The 19,759-nt window shown below is 46.1% G+C and overlaps 1 protein-coding gene across 1 annotated transcript; it reads left to right on the forward strand.

The window, feature by feature from the left end:
* The first annotated feature begins 340 nt into the window (after positions 1 to 340).
* LOC149364545 (uncharacterized) lies at positions 341 to 19,670 on the forward strand. Its single transcript, XM_089574497.1, has 10 exons — positions 341 to 526; positions 1,702 to 1,819; positions 3,028 to 3,216; positions 4,112 to 4,291; positions 5,290 to 5,519; positions 7,049 to 7,243; positions 10,433 to 10,689; positions 12,374 to 12,664; positions 13,876 to 14,199; positions 17,488 to 19,670. Exons 1-10 carry the CDS (start codon positions 456 to 458, stop codon positions 17,622 to 17,624), a joined length of 1,992 nt encoding a protein of 663 aa, XP_089430623.1. The 5' UTR covers positions 341 to 455; the 3' UTR covers positions 17,625 to 19,670.
* The last annotated feature ends 89 nt before the right edge of the window (positions 19,671 to 19,759 follow it).

Here is a 19,759-nt window from a genome sequence, read left to right on the forward strand (position 1 = left end):
TATCTCAGCGCCATGCAAAGCGCGTTCACGGATGCCTGGGCTTCTTCCCGTTGATTAATTGTAGCACGCATTTGTGGTGAAATTGTGCATACGTGCAGTGCTGAGGGAAACAGGACAGACATTTTGGTTATTTGGAAGATATATTTTTTAGAAACGATGGGAGCGCTAGAAACGCCACGCGCCCTTCTCCAGACCGGCCGATCGGCAGTGCGCACTGCGCAGACCTGTAGCCACTGTAGCGTCGCTGTGTTGTGCCGCAACGCCGTCGATGGCGTTCTTGTACCTCCCTGCTCCCTGTGCGCTGATATCATATGTCTAGACTCTGTGCATAGAATTTTCCCTCTTATTTGTTGTCCGTTCATTCGCCGAGGCAAGGCGGGAGCGTTGGCGCGGTTCTTTTTCGTTCATTTGTACTTCATTTACGCGAACGCCGCAAAGTTAATACTGCGTTCGTTATGAGCACGCTGATTTTAATAGGTGCCACACTATGTGTTCCCGTTATTGTGTACTCCTACAAAAGGATTCGGTGAGATACTTTTTGTTGTCCTTCCGGCGTGGAACCTGGATGTTCGCGGGCGTTGCGGGCTCCGGCATGCCGCGAACTCCACATTTGTTCCACCACGTGCGGGGCTCCGGTGTCCGCGCCCGCGTCCGCGCGCCTTTGAGCCTCGGGTATGGGAACGCGCGTGCTGATCGGCTCACCACATGGTGCAGTAACGCAACGCGGTTAAGAAATCTTGCCATGTTTGCAGTTGAAGCCGATTAAAACGCATGTGGGAAGCCACGAGGACATATTTCTGCAGCATGGTTCGATATGTCGTGGGCGGCGGCGTTAGCCGCGTCTGTCGGATTAATCGCAGCATTTGTTGTCGCTGTGAAAGCATATTCTGCATCATAGTGGCACACGCTCGGTACTTGAGGGTTTTGAGGGTTCGCTAGCAGCACCTAGCTGAACCCACGACACGCCATCAGCTGCTTGATATTTTGGTTGTTTACATCGCTTACAAGCAAGGTCGTTCCTCCTGGCGCCCCATGTTCGCATTGCGCGTCTCCGCAGCACAAACAAGTTATCTTTGCACTACATACGTACCCTATCACACATGGCCAAAGCTAGGTATTGGAGCGTTGTGGAAACTAAACTGGAAATTGGTTTTGAGGATAGGAACGGGAGCAGTAACTGTTTCACTTCTCGGTGGATATCCGAACCACGCCGTGAGTTAAGGGTTGAAATAGGGAGTGAAAGACGAGAGAATTAGGTGCCAGAGTGGAGGGCTCCGGAATAATTCCGGCCAGTTAAGGTCTGCTGCATTCACTGACATCTCACTGCAAACGGGTGCCTCTTAGTTTCGTCTCCATGGGAACGCGGCCGGAATCGAACCCGCGTCCTCGGGCTCAGCAGCCGGGTCTGTAATGAGTCACTGCGGCAGGCGGTGGAGTAAGTACGAAATTGGACTCTGCGTTCGATGTGCGGTACGGTGCTGAATGGCTTAAATAACTGTGTACCTCGCTTACGCACGGCCGTTGTCAATGAATCCTAGCAGCTACTGTCAGATCGATGTTTGGGCACCAGCGCATTTTGTAAATCTATTCATGTGGGCATTCTGCGGTAATAATGGGAGCAACGAATTTAAATAGGCCGATATATATTGCTCGAATTTTTTCTGCAAATTGCAAACTTTGGTTTTTTCATTCTCCATGCAGGCCGCTGTTTTCAGCCAAGGTGAACTGTTGGTTCTGTGGGGCACAGACAGTGGTCCCATATGGAAATATTAACTGCTGGGACTGTCCAAGCTGTGACCAGTACAATGGATTCAAGGAGGTATGCCGAACTCGCTGATTGACCAAAATTGTTTCTGATGCAGTCGTGTTCTCTCCAGGGCTGCAGCTTGCTACTGGGCATTAAAATTTATTTTTGATTACGTACTCCCAAAGAATATTCCTGGCAAAGTGCCTGATTGTAGATCTGAAGCTGTGCAGCCGTAATATTGAGAAACCACTGCCACATGCTTGATGAGTCCTTGAAAAGAGCAGGCAGATTTAACCTTCTCTCAAAAAAAGGGGGGGGGTGGGGGGGCAACACTCATAAGACGAGCAAGTGTTTGCTCATTCTGTTTTCTCAACAGATGGCAGTGTTAGTGCACACATGCTTTCTGAATTTGCTCATCTGAAGCCGAGTCCCGTAGGCAACAATGATTTTCCATTCTTACCACAGAAATTAAACAGTTAGGGAATATCAACTTACTGGCACACACCCAAGCACGGCCATGCGGCTACAAAGGAAAGCTATGCAGCTTTGTCAGAAACTCCACAGAGGAAGGATTTGTCTTGGTCCTGGGCTTGAACCTGGGACTGCCACCTGCGCTTGGGTGGATGCCAACAAGTAATCACTTCCTTATTACAAATCTGTAGCAGCCTACCACACGATTGCTACGATGGTCCAGCCAAAAAAAAATAAGACCAGGACAAGTTACGCATGCCCGCGGGCAGAAGAGATTTGGCGCACAGTCTGGTTTTCCACCTGGCGAAGTGGGCCTAAAAATATATATTTGTGGACACCGGGCAATGATGTCTGCCTGGTTCTCATACGCCGCAAATGTACTCCACTTTGTGGGATCCCTGTAAACATTAATTTATAGATTTTAATTTGTAGAGAACTTTAGTTTTGTAGTTCTGTCCTAATGGAAACGGCATATGGAGCAATTAAGTACCTCCATTGATGCAATGTTATAAAGCAAAAATCCTTTCCATTCCCTCCAGGTAGTGCAACAGTGATGAATGTTACAATGTGGTCTGATAATTTTGGCCAGCGTGGCATACTGCGCTGTCCATAGTGTGGGCGTTACTCTGCATCTGAGTTTGCTTCATTCAGCAGTGGTGAGCTGCTCTTTTTAAATTTTTGTAGACCGTTTTTCGTTTTTTGAATGCATGCGTGTGGTTGTTCCTGCTTCTTTGAAAATCTCAGTTGTCTGCATTGTGCTGGTCTAGTTTTGGCTCAATAATTTCTCTCGTTTGCTTCTGCTTTCTTAGGACGGCGACTACAACAAGCCAATTCCTGCTCAGTTTGACGAGGCTCTCAACTTCACGACCACAAGCTGCGAAGCGGATTCATCACCTACGCCTCTTAAGCCGAAGCTTGACAACCGTCTCTGTTCAGTCTGCAACTATCACCAGGTCATCAAAGTTCGCCTTTTGGCGAACTTCACCCCTACAGAAGAGGTACGTGTTGCTTGAAATCGTCACCATTCTGTTTTATTTCATCATTATGTTTAGTTTGCCTGGAGCAATATATTTGTGAATGAGGCAAATTTTCTGTTTGAGTGCTACCTTGGCCTAGAGTTGCTCATGCATAATTTCCCTTCTTTGTAGGTAATTCAGCATTATTTTTTGTCACCTCCGTTAACTATGGGCTAAAATTTTCACTATCATAAGAAGTTTGAATGTAAAATATAATAACTCATTTGAACCAACCAATTTCCTATGCACCAAAGCATACTGCCATGTTCAGATAGAATTGAGCTTTCATCACTTACCGTGTTAACCGAAATACTATTGTCAAATGCATTATGCTGTCTTTTGAGTTTGCTGCTGAAGTAGTGTGTCACTCTGCTTTTATCTCAATATGGAACATACATGCCCTGTTAAATTGTTCAAGTTCAGAGCCTCTTGAACCTATACTAACTGGCGCAAGCTTTTATACAGTAAACTTTCAGTGTTAGTGCACTGCATTAGTGCTTTAAACTGTAGGTTTAAGAAAACCTATGCATCTCACTTTAAATGTTCATTACTGCCCAGGCGATGGGCAGTCATTCTCCTGTCTCATGTCAGAGTTTGTAGGCGCAACCATTGGATACAAAGCACTGTATTCTCATTTTGAAAAGTTCAGTTTCAAGTTGTTGTGCTGTGTCCCTCAGCCCTTCAGCCTTGTTTACGTCTATTTGGCAGAGGAGCTTTTGATTCTCGCGGAGAAAATATGATTGATAAAATTCAGTAGAAGGTCTCTCTAATTGTTGACATCTTTCCCAGCTGTGGTATACAAGCTTTTGACCTTGGCGGGATACGGCTGAGTATGAGGATTACAGGCTGAGTGTTCCTTGCATGCTGTGTTGTGCAGAGCCAGTTTGACACAGAGGTGGAGCAGTATCGGGAGCACCTGGAAGAAGTGTATGCCCTGTGCCTGCCATGCCAGACTCAGGTGAAGCGCACGCTGACCCTTCAGGACTCGCTGCTGCGGCCGCATCTGGTTGGCCACACAGTGCCAACCCGTTGGAGAGTCCTGGCATACTACTGCCTTGTAAGTGGAGCCTGGTTAATTGGCACACAGTTGTTAGACAAGATTTGTGTACATTAAAGCGCTGGCGTTAAGCAGCTATGGTCTGTTCATGTTCTCACTGTTGATGTGATAAAAACTTGTGATTAATTCTTATTAGGCCCTCAAGCAGTTCAGTACTGGTGTAAAGTAGGCCTGTACTTTTTATTTGTGTGTGATTAAGGCTATGCAGGTAGGGTTTTTTCATCGAAGTGGGACTCTAGTCGGGCAAGTTGGTGTTCATAGGATCCCCTTACAAAAAGGGAAATGTTCGTAAGGGCAACTGACAGTAAAGGGTGGCAAGATGGGCGCTAATTTGTGGGTTCATTCTTTTTTTTATTGATACAGATGATTACTGCTTGTGAAAGTGATAGGAATGGCAGGCTGATGCATTCTTATGCTGTTTTGATTTTTGTTTGGCAGCAAAAAAAAACTATTTATTACTTAAAAAATTTAATCAATCAATTTTTTTCCCCTACAGAACATTTTTTCCCAGCCATTCGGTTCAAATTTGTAACGTCAAGGCCAAAAGGTAGTCCATGATCACCGTCTGCAAGTGAATCGTAGTGTGACCTAGGTACAGAGATTGGCAACCAAGAAAATGTATATGTCACCACAGTTTGCTCGCAAGAACAGCCGTTGGCGACAATGCCTGTATTTCATGTTGTGTCCTTTTTCAGCTTAAAAAGAGATCCATTGTCAGTGAAAGTAGAATTTTTGTCTTTAGGATGCGGTAGTCTATCTATACAGGCCAACTTGAATCTGTCCTCAGTGTCCAGTTAATAACAAGCTTTGAAGTGCCATTCCGACTGTCCAAATAATAACGAGCCAGCAAGTTTAAAGCTTTTCGTAGATCACCTACTGAAGCAGTAATAGCGACTTGCCTCTTTACACGAGTCTTATTAGTCTTTGCAGTCAGTTTGGCGCCTTGTAAACTGTGCGGCTCACCCGATATTCTAACCTTGTGCGTCTTTTTGTCACAGCCTTGGAAGCAACGCCTGCAGCTCATACTGTCAACAGCGGCATCGGTGCTGAGCCTTTGTGTCTCAGTGATGTTGCTCCTGACCCTGCTGAAGAAGGACACCGTGCTTGCCCATTACGGCTCAAAGATGGGCTTGGCCAACCTGACAGTGGACTTGCCACCCATGCAGCTGTTGCACCCAGCCGGCTTGGTGTTGTCTGGCAGCTCTGTATTGCTCGCAGGACGTAGACGGTAATCTTTCGCACATTTCGCTTTGTCACATTTTTTCAACGGACCATGCTGCACAAACTAGGTGCATGTGCCTTTTATTCTTTGTTTGTAAAGTTTGGGGCATGACGATGCCTCGGCACCCTTTTGTAGAAGCAAGATTAGTGTTTAATTACTTAACTGTCTCCAGTAGTTCTCATTTTGAGCTGATTATTTTGAAACATGGTGGTAGTTTTCAGCAGCAGGTACGCAACAAACATAACATTCTCGAATTCTTAAAATTCATTTTGCACTGGCGTAAGTGATGTATGCGGAGGCTTTTGGGCTGCTATAATTGGCAGTGGAAAATTAAACATTGCATCGCTCCTTGTTCACATGTAAATAAACGTTTCTGTGGTTCATAAATTGAAAGACTACCAGCATACTCTATAATTGAGAGTAGGTCTAGAGGCTGGAATTCATTTCCTCTTCTGCATCTCAACTACAGACCTGCGCATCATATCAGGGTGCAATCTTTGGGCACAGCACCTAGCTTCTGCACTGTGCACTGGTACAGGTGACATTGAGCAGATTTAAAAGATGCAAAGGTTTTCACCCAGCCTCTGACCCCATACATGGTGGCCTCTATGACATCAGTGCAAGCTATGCATATACAGTAAACTCTCTTTACAACAAACTTGAAGGAACTTTAACAATGCATTTGTATTATCAGAAGTTCATATTATAACTGAAGTGCCCCCAAAAAGATACAGCAGCCGGCCGATTTTTCAGACTCCAATAATTCAAATTTCCGCGATATTTCGGACTTTGCTGAGAAACCGTCGCGCACCTCATAGGAACGTGCACATTTTCATGACCGATATTTCGGACTTTGTGGAGTCTAAAAGTTCGAATTTACAAACTAAAATAGACGCCAACAATATCGTGGAGATCGTTTTTGAACCGAAAGTTCGTTATTTTGGTCTAATATGTATAGACGCATGTGGGCATCGCTGTCGCAACCAACCCGTTTGCCGCCACCGTGAAAGGCGCCATCTTGGATTTAAACAAAATCGGTGGGCGCAATGAGACTGGCTTGGATAGGCTTGGCTATTTGTTCTCCATCGTTGCCATTCGTGATAGGGTGCTCTCTGTTGCCATCGAGGTGGCCTACAAAGAGCGCACGATTGCATTGAAAACGGTACGAGACAGTGGGACAGCTGCAGCATCTGCCGCGGCTTGGACGACGCTCCCCGCGGTGCGGGCCAACAAATGTAGTAGAGGTGTGGAGGGGGGACTGCATTCGGAGGTGCTCGCTTCTGCTCGCATCTTCGCGTGAGCTACCCATGGGTAACTTCTCGGTCTTCGCGTGCGTCAAAAGGGTCTGTAGTGTTTACTATCCTGTGCCCTTTGTTCTTAGAGGACATAGTGATATTTTGAGATGTGTTCTGCCTACTTTGATTGCAGAAATTTTCGCGTAGCAACTGAAAGCCACATTTGCTGAAGTAGTTGTTAGGCATCACTTAAAACTTTTTTTCTTTCATTCACGTTTTTTTTCTTTTTTTTTTTTGCAGACTTGGGCTTACAGCTCTGTTACTGTGCTTCCTCTGGCTGCAATTGGTGGCATTCCACCATTTTGAGGTGGGAAAGTGGCTGAACGCGTTCTACATGTCGTGGTCCCAGCTCGTCCTTGCTTGCACCACACTCATCCTGGCTGTCGCTCACACTTTCATTCTCGTCAAGATCCAGCTGCGTGGGGGCGCTCTCAGGTGAGTGCAGTGCACTGTTGCTCATTTGTTTGCTGGGAGTTCATCTATTGCATTAGGTGCTGTAACCCACGAGGAGTGTTTTTGCATTAGCATGGCAAACCACCCTGAGTGAATGGTCCGACATGTTGCTCATCCTTTGTTTCTCGAATTTCGTGTTTGTTTATATGTGTTGAAAGAGACTATTTTTCTTAAATAAACGGAAAATAAATGGTTAAAAATGTATGTTTTGCTTAGTAATGCAATCAGTTGGCTTTTTTATTATTATTTTTTTACTTCTCATGCAATACCCATTTCGTGTTCAGACTTTAGTTCTTCAACTGAACAACCAGAAGAGGGCTGCTGCATATGCCGGTATAGCCTATCATAATGTAAGAGCAGTGCAGAGCTCTAACAAGATTCCTGAAAGCTTTAAAGCATCAACAGTATGCACTCTGAGGCAGTCTATACTTGCAGTTATGCACTACTAACATATGAAGCCAAGTAACCACAACAACTTACCTTATTTACACAATTGTAAGTCAACCTATTTTTTAAATTTCGAACATCCGAAGTTGGGAGGTTACACCAAAGCATGTCGCTGTCAATAAAGGCAAGACAAACGAGATATCAGGGACGCTACAGCGTGGTTACAGTTTTATGTTTGCTGTATAGCTATGCCCCAGTAGCATTCGGCTGTTCCGTGGCCGCCGCGGTGGCTCAGTGGTTATGGTGCTCGGCTGCTGACCCGAAAGATGCGGGTTCGATCCCGGCCGCAGCGGTTGAATTTCTTTGGAGGAGAAATTCTAGAGGCCCGTGTACTGTGCGATGTCAGTGCACGTTAAAGAACCCCAGGTGGTCGAAATTCCTGGAGCCCTCCACTACGGCATCTCTCATAGCCTCAGTCGCTTTGGGACGTTAAACCCCAATAAGCCGATAACCCTAAGCCAAGTGTTCTGCACGGTTGTTTGTTTTTTTTTTTGTTTGTTTTGTTTTTTATATACCTTTTACTGTGCACTCTTGGAAGTGCCGATTGTTGGTGGAAGGGCTGCTTTTCTGATCGCATCGGCACCACCACACGGAACGGTAACGCTTCCGGGGACTGTCGGTAGCTAATGGAAGAGCCGATACCACTCACGCATAGTTTCTCTTTGGCTCTGTTAGACACATTTGACCTGACTGCCGGCCACATTTTACCATTTTTACTGTCGTTCTTCGCCAGTCGTCGTGAGTGCTGCGGATCCGGTGAGTGTTCGGCGCTTGTTCACGGCTACATTCAAGAGGGCTGACATTCTTTGCACCAGAGAAATGAACAACTGTGTAGCGGGCCGCAAGTTCAACGTCTCGATATGGGTGATGCAGGTGTGGTGGCTGCAGCGAAGCGAAATTTTTAGCTGTTCCACACGATGTTGGGGTGCAGTAGTTTGTGAGGTGTGGGATTTTGCTGGACGAAGTAGTCCTGTGACTTAGTAGCCCTATCACACGGGCACTTTCAATCCTAATTGGAGTCCATCTGCATCGAGGTTTTCAATCGCGTTTGAAGCATCCAGTGCCACACCAGTGTTTTTAGTGCTCATTGAGAAGTTGCCCTGATGTGTGTGGCCTGTTGCCCGTCGACATCCGTAGCATGCTGATGTCCACCAACACTATGCAGCCAAGGCCAGTGGTCTCGGTGTGACGGTTGCGATTCATCAAACTTTCTTTTCTTTGCCGATGTATTTTTGTCAGCTGCACAAGAAGACTTAGCAGAAGCAGTCACAGCGTTAAACGGCACCAACGGTAGAGCCTGGTGTTGAGATTAATTGAAGGTGTGCATTTGTATAGCAGGCGTGGAGCACTAAAAACGGCCTGTCATGCATTTTAATCAATTTATTTAACATTTATGCTTTTCCTCTATTAACTTGCTTTTATTTTTATAGCTCAGTGAGAGTAGAGTGTCAGTGCCCATTTTCAAGTGTGCTTGAAACCTCAAGTGCACTTGGGGAATGGTGATCAAGCCAACCAGGATCGGGCTCGATTGTGCTTGAAAGGTGCCATGTGACAACCCCTGATCTGCATTGAACTCGATGACCATTGATACAATGAGGATCAAAAATGCCCATGTGACAGGGTTAGCTCTCTATAATCCCCCCCCCCCCCCCCCCCCCTTGACATGTGATACAAGGGATCGACGTATACATTCGAGGGGACTTACAATCATGTAAGTCTGGTGGTATTTGACTTGCAAAACTACTGATTTGACAGGTACAAAAAAAAGTGCAGTACCACAGGCTGACAGCAATGCTCAGAAACTGAAACCATGTGGTCAGGGTAGTATTTCTCAGCCTAATGACAGGGCCCTCCGACCATTTTCATGCTTGCCGTTAAGCACGCATGAAGAGGTACACGGGTTGCAATGCAATAGGTGGGATTTTTACATGATCGCTCACCCTGCCGGTGACTCCTCAACTGGGCCCTACCCCAGGAGCCCGACGCAAAATTTCGCTGGCGGGCTTTCTCACATATCAGAGCTGTCCGAAATGAGGTGACAGAGCTCACGCTAGAAGAGTTATGAAGGCAACAGGACGAGCGGCATGGGCGCGGGAGTTATGTAACACATAACGAAAGGGTCAAACAAGAGACCATGCATTCTCCTATTGCTGTTTGTTTGAAACAGGTGGTTGGCCATCTTGTCAACACATGTGATAGTGGAAAACTCCACTTACGGGATTTCGTATGAGGTCCAAGCCTAGCAGCGCCCGAATGTCCACGCGATAAACGACTGAGAAGAAAATGAATAGGGCGGATTCGTGCTGTTTTCCGAACACTTTGAACTCGTTTTTTGTACAATTTGTCGGGATGTTGGGGTTCTTCTTTAATAAGGTTTATGATAGTCTGTGCAGTATTCGATCGCTGGCGAATATTCGGAAATTCTCAATTATCAGTTTCTTTAAACGAATATGAACTGAATGCAAACATATTTGATTCGTATTCTAAATTTAAAAATATTCGCACAGCCCCTAGTAATAACTTTTGCGGAAATTTCTACCACCTGGGGTTCTTTAACATGCTCTGACATCGCACAGTACACGCCCTTCACTACAGCGCCCCTCATAGCCTCAGTTGCTGGGGGATGTTAAACCCCCCATAAACTAAACTAAACTAATAATCCTTGCAGAAACGGTCAATGCCCACGGATTTCAGCTGGGTGGCACTTGTGTTGGTTTTACCCAGGAAGCTGGTTGGTCCGAGTGGAAGCAGCCTGTCGTCGAGCCCCTGTTCGTCTGGTGGTGCGAGCCTTAGTTCAGCGGAATACCTGCCCGCCTGGGAGGAAGGCTCTCAGTACATTGGCCAGAGTGACTTCGGTGACAAGCGGAGCACGTGCAGCCGGCAGACGAAGTCCTCCCTTCGCTCAACGTCTTTGGCCAGCCTGTCTGACAGAATTAGCGACGTGCACATATCGCCCGAAAGCGAACGGTCCTGGACCACCAGTGAGTTGGCTGTTGGCGTTTTTAGGGAGGGCATTGACAAGCGGGGTGGCTGGAATGACATTGTGGGAAGTCTATAGCATTATGCCTTGTGCTTGAACCGATAGTGCATGGATGTGCACTTTGGCAACGTTGCTTTTTTCTCCATCCCAGATCCTCATCTCTCATCCCACTCCCCCCCTTTTTTTACTTGCATATGGAACCTTGCTGACCACCATGTATGTCTCGTCATCAGACATGTAAATAATAAAGACAAAACTGGCATTCGTATCTTGAAAGCTACACGAGCTTCTGTAATGTAAAAAGTTACTTTGCTATGTACTGTTTTTTTTTTTAGGACAGTAAATTGTAAGGCAGCATCTGAGGTTTAATAAAAGTAACTTTTTGGTTGGTTTGGTTGGTTTATGGGGTTTAACGTCCCAAAGCGACTGAGGCTATGAGAGACGCCGTAGTGGATTTCCGGAGCCCTCCACTACGGCGTCTCTCATAGCAGTCGCTTTGGGACGTTAAACCCCATAAACCAACCAAACCAACCAAAAAGTTACTTTCATTAAACCTCAGATGCTGCCTTACAATTTACTGTCCTAAAAAAAAAAAACAGTACATAGCAAATGACGGTGTTAATTTCATTTGCATATCCCTTTCGCTGTTGGTACCTTAGTATCCTTGCTCCCTATTAACTGTTGCCAGCCAACTTTCCTGAGCTGCACTTCATGAAATATTTTGCACAATAGTTCAGCCAGTTCTGCACATTACTGTTGAACGAGCGATTGTGGGTTCATCAGTCATCAGCCGATCTTAGTCACAAATTGCAACAGAACCCCAATTTTAGAGCTGTGTGAGTACTGGGCAACGGCATCTAATTCAAAGCACCATGATTGTATTTATGGGTAGCTTGTTGTGGCAAAGATGTATTTTGTGCAGAAAGTACATCAAGAATTACGCAATATTTTGTGAACATTATACCGAAGAGTTGCTTTGGTACATGTCATGACCTCTTTTAGATTTACAGTGTCATTTAACCACAGCGCATTTCACGAAAAGTTATGCTGTTAGGTTATGTATTGTGTCTTCTTCCTTCGGCACCCCATTTCGCGGGCATTTTAATGCAAAGCATTATATGGCTTACATCCGAGTACCCCAGTGACATCACTGTGGTCTTGCATGATGTCAGCACTAGACCATAAGGTAAAGTGGTGTGCAGAAGCCCGGGGAAGTCATCAGCAAATAAAAATAACTTTTCTTCTGAAGGTGCGGGGAATTGTACCAAACCTTCAGATTGCAAGGTGAGCATGCAGCCCATAGGCCACAAAACTGCGTTGCTTCTTGATAAATAAAGTGAACCTAGTGAGTGTGTGCATTTCCTTACGACTGTATGCTAGTGAGCAGGTGTATCATTAGAAAGGAAGGAATCTTTAATGAACCTTGCAACAGAACTTACAATGAGACAGTGCTTCCACATTCAAAGCAAGTAAGTAATCTTAAGTGCTCTCCGTAATTTTTTTTATGCGCACATTTGCCATAGCATGGGTGTTCGTTTCATGTGTTTTGTGCGTGGCACAACTCTAGCTTGCATCTGCAAGAAAGGGACACATAGCGATTATGGTCCGTTAAAAAATAAAAATAAGTAAAGACCCCCCAAGTAAGTCCATGTCTCTCTTCTTCCCCTTCCTTGTTACCTATGCAGGCACGTGGTCCAAGCCAACAAGTCTGAAAGGGGCATCTGAAGGAGCTGGGACACTCAATGGCACCAATGCATATGGCGCGGCCGGTAGAAAGCCGTCATCACTGCTGTGGCCTGCTAGGCTACGCCTGCAGCAGGGTTCACCATGGATGGCAGGTGGCATGTGGGCCCTGGGTGGCACACGCACTCCGTCGGACACGCAAGTCCTCTGGGGGGTCAGGCAGCGATTCGGTCTGCTGACTCCACCGCCTTCGGATGCTGGCTCGGCCAAGCACAGCTCCAGCAGTTCCAACGGTGAGTTTTGTGTTGAGCACTGCAGCAAACTAGAGTGGCTCTATCTCTGTGCGTGTGTGCGAGCGCGTGCGTGCGTGTGTGAGAGAGAGAGAGAGAGAGAGATACTCGCTACGGATGTGCAGAGTTGTGCAAAGGTCCGCGATCTTGCTCTGCAAAGTGTCCAACTTGTGAGGGGGAATGCCACCACTCTCGCATGCAGGTGCTACTCTTGGCGCAGTGGTCAGAGCCAATAATTACTCGTTTGGCTTGTAATATGCACTCAGCCAAAAAGAAAGCCTGCAAAGCATGGGACAGCAAGTAAAGCAAGGGACTTTTGGTAGCACTCGAATGAAGAATGATGCGGATGTGTCAGCTCCTCAGCAATGTATGGATGCTTTGGAGACGCATGATCATGTTCAGCTGTAGCAACCCGCTTGGTTGGCAGTGGTGGAATCCCGAGAAGGACGAAGTGGCTGGCACGCGCTTGGGAATGCTGGCTCGTGCAACAGAGAACACTTGGACCTCGGCCTCAGCCGTACACTGCTGCCACTGCTCTGCCGCGATCTCACCTCCGGCAGCTGTCAAATAAACGTGGCTGCGGTCGCCTCTTGGGCGACCTCCACATCGACCTCTACACAGCCATTGGAGCCACGAACGGCATCTGGAAAATGCGAACGGTGGCTCTTGCCTGAATTTATGCTGGGCGGAAAATGAGTGCCAGGGAGCAAGCAATTAAATGTGGCAGTAGGGTGGCGGCTTCTTTAAGTTTATGAGCATGTTGCTACTGTTCCATTGCATCTAAGTCTAGGAGTGCTAAGTGTAAGCATAACAACCTCAGCTGTCGACTTGTCATTTGCACGAGACTGGGTTTTCGACTTTCAGTATGGCCAAGAAAGGCTCAGGAAGCAATTCTCATTTTTTTAGCATCTAAAGAAAAAGCAGCTCTGCGGATATGGACAAAAATTTACAGGATGCAGGCTCAGAGGGGGGAGGGGGGGGGGGGGGGGGGGGGGGACTTATTTTCCTTTGCCTCACTACCCAGTCAGCTAGTTTTCTTTCCAGCACATGGGGCATGCATGTACTCTCATGCAGGTGTTTGAAAAGTGGTTGGCATACTGGACAAATATAAATGTTTTTTTTTTTCTCAAACCTGCAGATCGCACAACTAATGTGGGTTCTCCTTCCTGCATTACCAAAAGCCTCATTGCCGTTTTTTTTTTTTTTTAACACAGCTGGCCAGACGCAGCAAAAAGACTGGATGTTCTTTAGGCAAAGGGATGCCTTCTTCTCCTCGTCACCTGATGGCCGCTTCATTTCTGACATGCGGACGCCAGCTTCGGCAGCTGGTCCATTGGGTGGTCCCAGGCCGTTTAACGGGCAGCGATCCTCAGCGAGTGCACCCAGGATGAACGGGGCATCAACACTCAGGCAGCGCACCAGCAGAGGAGCCATGTCTAGTCCTGTTCACAACACTCAAAGTGGCGGCTATGCGAAGTCTTCCGTCAGCCAAACGTCACTGGCAACGGGGAAGTCCGTGGGCAGCAGGCTGGCAGCAGGTAAGTGATCCTAAGGAAGCATCTTGCTTTCATTTCTTCCTTCTCTTTTCTTGCTATTTTACAGCGATAGCTGTGTGTGGGGCAGAAGGTGTCAGCATCGTTGTCGTAGTATGTCATCAGTGCAAAATCCCTCATGCAGCTGCTGGGCAGTGAGTATGGTATCAAAGTGATGATGCATCATAAGGGCCGTGAATATGGTTTGGGGAGTGGGCATTCTCAAGAATGTGCCACCTGATGTCACGTGACTGAGGTTGGAATGGGAGCAGGTGCAATTTACTGATGGGATAGGTTGCTGTGCAGTGCCCACACTCTAAACATCCTCGGATGTGCTCGACGATTGACTCAAGCACTGGAAGTGATTGCGGTGGTGGTGGTGTAAATGTACAGGCAGGATTAGCCGTTTAGTGGCCTATCGGCAATTGTTCCGCCTGAGACACTGATTTAAGTGATTGCGTCTCTACCACTGTTCCATCAGGCCAGTGTCCTCTAAAAACTGCAAGAGTGATTGATTGTGAAACTGATCACCGCACAGTTCGGTAGCCCTCAGGGTATGCAATGTGAGAGAGAGATTGTGGCGCTCAGTCACAGTGCAAAGCGTTGATAGACCAGCCGGTAAGATACACGTGTTGCTACCTTGTTGCACTCGATTTGGCGACTCTTATTTTCCTCGGACACTGTGGCCTCTTGCACTGTAGTCTCCAGCACTCTGGCCTCCGACACTGCAAATGTGGCTACAGCTATCGGAAGTCGCAGAGGTGCAGCGGTTCTGGAATAGTTTCTTGCAGCGCCAAAGCAACTTGGATGCCACTACAGTTATGTGGCAGCTGTGCTCAAGGGTAGCGACTAAAATATTGATTCTTCTTGGTAATGAGCAAAAATAGATTTCCAGACACACTTTATCAAAACAACTGGTTTTTTAATTTTGTAATTTTGTTTTTGAAGGTGTTGCGCATTTAGTTTTCAGACGCCCATGTATATATGTGCCGGTTCATTGTTCAACTACTGATTCTTGGCTGACTCAAGTTGCAACTAGCATTTTGTGGTGCAGTAAAAGCTGGCAAATTTGAATTCCAAGGGGATGCTGACGCAATTCGAATTAACCAAAGTTCGAATTAATGGAAGTGAACAGAATACGTGGGTGGCCCGCTACAAATGAAGGCACACCCTTTGTGGCTTCAGCATTCCTCCTAGAAGCAGTGAGACAAGCATGTTGTAACATGTCCTTGCAGAGAGCAGCAAATACGGGAGAGAACACCGCAGCGCTCTCCACCACTGAAGAATGTTCGTTTAGTGCGATAGTTTAGAGACCTTGTGCCACAAGGCAGCAGTGCTTCACATTGTACTCTTAAAGGGACAGTGAGGAGAGCTCTATCAATATTTTTTTTACAGCAAAATCCGATAGTTTGGCATTTCATGGCTTTGTTGCCACTTGGCCGGCAGCGAAAGATGCATTTATTTCTAAGAAATTTGGATTCGAAGTTGAAGATGTTTTTCCCGCCACTCTGATTCAAACTTGGGATTCTCCTATGACGACACAGGACTAAGTGACGTGAAACATGATGTGCACATGACGTAACGCAGACTCCGTGATTTCTGACGGTCAGCCGTGCGGCCTGGCAGCAGCCGAAAACAAAGCTACCACCGGCCGCATGTTGAAGACATCTATCGGTTATTGCGGCGGTCGCTACCGTCGCTTCGTTTACGTTTGCACCGGCGTTTTGCCAGCGTTACGATGGATCCCGTTCTCGAAGTCGTCAACGAAGTTCTAGCAAATAGACACCTTTAGCATACCGTGTACCTTGTTACCACTAGCGGTATACCGGGAGCCCGCCTACTGCCGGTGAGCAGGCGCTGATTGGTCCCGATGCTGCAGGCGCGCGTGTAGCTGCCGGATACATGGCGCCATCTGGCGACGTCAAGGAGATTTGCGCATGCATTGGCTGCGCCTCAGTGATTCGTGACTTCTCGTGTCCTAGTGTTGCTAGAACCATTGGTTCTAGCAACACTGTTTTGTCCTATGACCTCATCACGCTTGTACTTGCGAGTTTGACCTGTGGCGGCGATACTACCTGTATTTTGGTTCTTGCTCTTTTCTACATTACAAGAGCTTTGTTGTCAGTATGAGTGGTGTTTTTGTAATCAGGAGCTGGTATTCTATCGATAGAAGCCAACTTCAATTTCTCCTCAGTGTCCCTTTAAGAGCAGCTTAAGTGTCGTCAAAGTTTTCAGCCTCACTATATCTCAAAATTAAGCTGCGCTCAAATTTCACAATAGGGAGTACCGTAATCGTTGGTCAATTTCTAGTTTGGAAATCTTAAACTTACATGCATCTAACATGCTGAGAAGAAATGTAGTAGTGTGGGGCTGATCAGGAGGACACATGGAGGGCCAGCAGTCACTGAGACTGTGGAGACCATGGAGGAATCCTAGTTTGCAAAGCAAAGAGGAAAATTTATTTGCTTGCTCGCTCTCTCATTGCGTGAGAGCAGTGGCAGAAGCATGGCAAAATTGTTTGAAAAAGTAGCACTTGCTGCAGTTGGAATATTTAAATATGGAAAGATGTTGATATTTTTGTGAGGAGCACAAAGTTTTCAAAGAACATACCTATCATGACTGCATACTCTAGGCTGGTGTGTAGGGCATCCACGCATAGCAGGAAACGTCAGCTAAAGGAGAAAAAACAGCTTTGACTAGACTACAGAATGATCCGATACTGACAGGGAAGGCTTAAAAATTGCAAAGAAAAATAAAAGGGCAAGCACATGTGCAGCATTGAAATTCACAAACCTTGCTGCTATTGTCTCGCCTTTAGCACACATAAACACATAGTGATTAGAGTGTAATACTAGCATCTTTTCAGGCATTTTTGTAATAGAGCATTTCCTAGTGCAGTTTTTTAGATTAGAAGTGGGCTGAAGGGAAGAATAGAAGGAAATTCAGGTAACCAGAATAGCTGCTGCATTTTGAAACAAGGCTGCAGCACCAACTTGCAACTGCTGTGTTTTGGAGGCCACATTTTCCAAAACACTTTTCGATTGTTTAATCTGTCGTTGCCTTCCATGATGCAAAGAGTGCTTTCATAGCCCTGCTAAATTTCAACTGAATGCGAGAAAAAGCTTACCCATCAGCCACCAGCTAGCATCTAGGCTGGAAAGTGAGCTGTTTTCTTTTCAAGTGATTGAAGGAACCTTCGGTGTGCTGCCACTTGTTACTCGAGAAACTGTGCAATCAGCAACTTTGACAGATGCAAGAAATTTCACTTTTTTTTCTCTTTCTTTTTTTCGCCAGCCTCCAGTGAGCATCTTCCCAAGCGGCCTTTCCCGCACCTCAGCTGGTTACTGCTGGGGCTAAGCATGGTGCTGAACGTCTCTTTCTTTGCCTACTACTTTGTTTTCTCGGCACACATGACTGTCGTGAGACAATGAGGAGCCCCCCCCCCCTCTATGTGTGTTCTTTTCAGCATGTTTTTATGGGCCTGCCCTTTCACTGCCACTGCATTAAGACATGCCATCTTTGTGAACAGCACCTTGTTTGTGGGCCTTTCTTGACGAGGGTCCTGCTGTTTCAGAGGTGCTGGCTGCATGATGAAAGTATGGACTTAGCACATTGATGCAAGAGTCTCATTATTTTTTTATTTGGTTATTAATGGAACCAGCAGCAGTACTGCAGAACTGTTGGCACCAGGGTCTCTGCATCCTTTTTATTTTACATTCTTTCGTCCTCTCTCTTTTAAATTTCAATTTATAGAACGAGACACATGCCACATGATGTACTGCAGTGTCCCACATGTTGACGCCCAGGCCATAATTTTGCGAATCGCTGTCATCTTTGAAGGTGCAGGTGCTTTTGAATGCGTGTACATATCTTTGACATGAGAGGTTGACAGTGTATTTCTGGCAGCCAATGTCTATTGTATTTATTTAATCTGTCAGCACTTAATCTGCCTTACTTACTTGTGACGAACTTTGCTGTGCATGTGAACGACCTATGGCCAGACACAGCAGAGTAGTGTTGTGTGTTTTCTGTAATTTCGCCTCCCCAGCGCCTCTAGTGGCACTTGCCACGAAAAAGCCCCAGCTCATGCGTTCGTTGATGTCACCACGGGAAGCAAAGGTACTCGCTGGCGTCGGAAGAGCGAGCAATATTTGCGTGCTGTGCCTTGATTGCTTCTGATGCCACGATGGCACGATTTCCGCGTGCATCATAGTTCTCGCTGCGCACCAGCTCTGTTCTGGTCCTGCTTTGAAGCCTTCTGATATGAGTAATGTCAACTCCTGTTTCTTCCACCTTTTTTTTTTCTTCACTATAATGCCTTATCAAAAACTGTGTTGGAAAGATGGTGTCAGCTGTGTAACACAACAAAGCATTTGAGCATCTTGCCATGAGGCAGTTTTTCTGGCAACCATTTCACCTTTAATACGGTAACATTGTGCAGTTCTGTACGTTTCAAGCTGGCGCAGGTGTTGTTTTAATCTGTTGACTGGTTTCCGATTATGGTGATTTTATATCACTGACATCGCTAGATGGTGGTGTTAGGTACTGACTGAATTTGGAGTGATGCTACCCTTTTTGTTTATGCTTTCTGTACTGTAAAGAAAGCACACTACATCTGGTGTTAGTTGATTAAACGAAATGAGTCGATCCTTCTCGACTATGCATCTGATGTTGGTTGAGAAAATATAGTGGGTGGAATCTCTGTTTTGCATCTGGTGTGCGCGGTATGAAATTGACACACAGTTGACTTCAGTGCTCTTTTGACTGACCTTTGGTACTGTTGTTACCTAGCTTTTTAACTGCTGCTAGTAATACGCAGAAAGTGCAGCATTTTCCAAGTTTTCTACAGCTCTTGAACTGCCAAAAATAGTGTACATACATTGCAGTGTGTTGTAGTAACTTATCAGTTTATCATGACAGTGCTAGTACTGATTATTCATAGAAGCGTAACTAAGAACAAAAAATACTAGTACATACAAATGGAAGTTAATTCAAGCTGAGATTGGTTTTCTCCCACTGTGTTGGCAACCGTACATGGTATCAAACTTAACCATATTTTTTTTTTATCAGTGACCATTCTGTTTTGCAAACATTTTATTTTTTTACTGTCTTTACATTGTGTAACAAAGACTGCCAAAGCATCATAATTCCTTTTCCCTTTATTTTTATTTTTCTACTTATACTGTAACATCTATACTGTAAGGCATATTTTGACTGACTAAATGGTTGTGTATGTGTACAAGTCAAAACATGACATTTTTTAAGCATGATTCCAACATAAGGGGTGGTGGTGGTGAAAACTTTTAGTGGTGGTGAAAACTTTTAATTACTGAAATAGAGTTTGGGAGCCACAGAGTGGCCCCGCTACATGGTCGGCGTCCCTAGTCCGGGACACCGCATGACGAGGCCCCGTCTATCGCCCGTTTCACCAGAGGGGCCCTTTGGGACTCAAGCGAGGAGCAGTTGAGGAGGGCAGTCTCCCATGCCTCTCTGGAAGGGGTAGGGGAAGGGGGGAGGTGGGGATTTTGAGTACATGCCCACACCATGTGGAAGATATCACAGGTCT

Source organism: Amblyomma mixtum, chromosome 2 (genome assembly GCF_055824585.1).
Source record: "Amblyomma mixtum isolate Tamu chromosome 2, ASM5582458v1, whole genome shotgun sequence".
Classification (NCBI taxonomy): Eukaryota; Metazoa; Arthropoda; class Arachnida; order Ixodida; family Ixodidae; genus Amblyomma; species Amblyomma mixtum.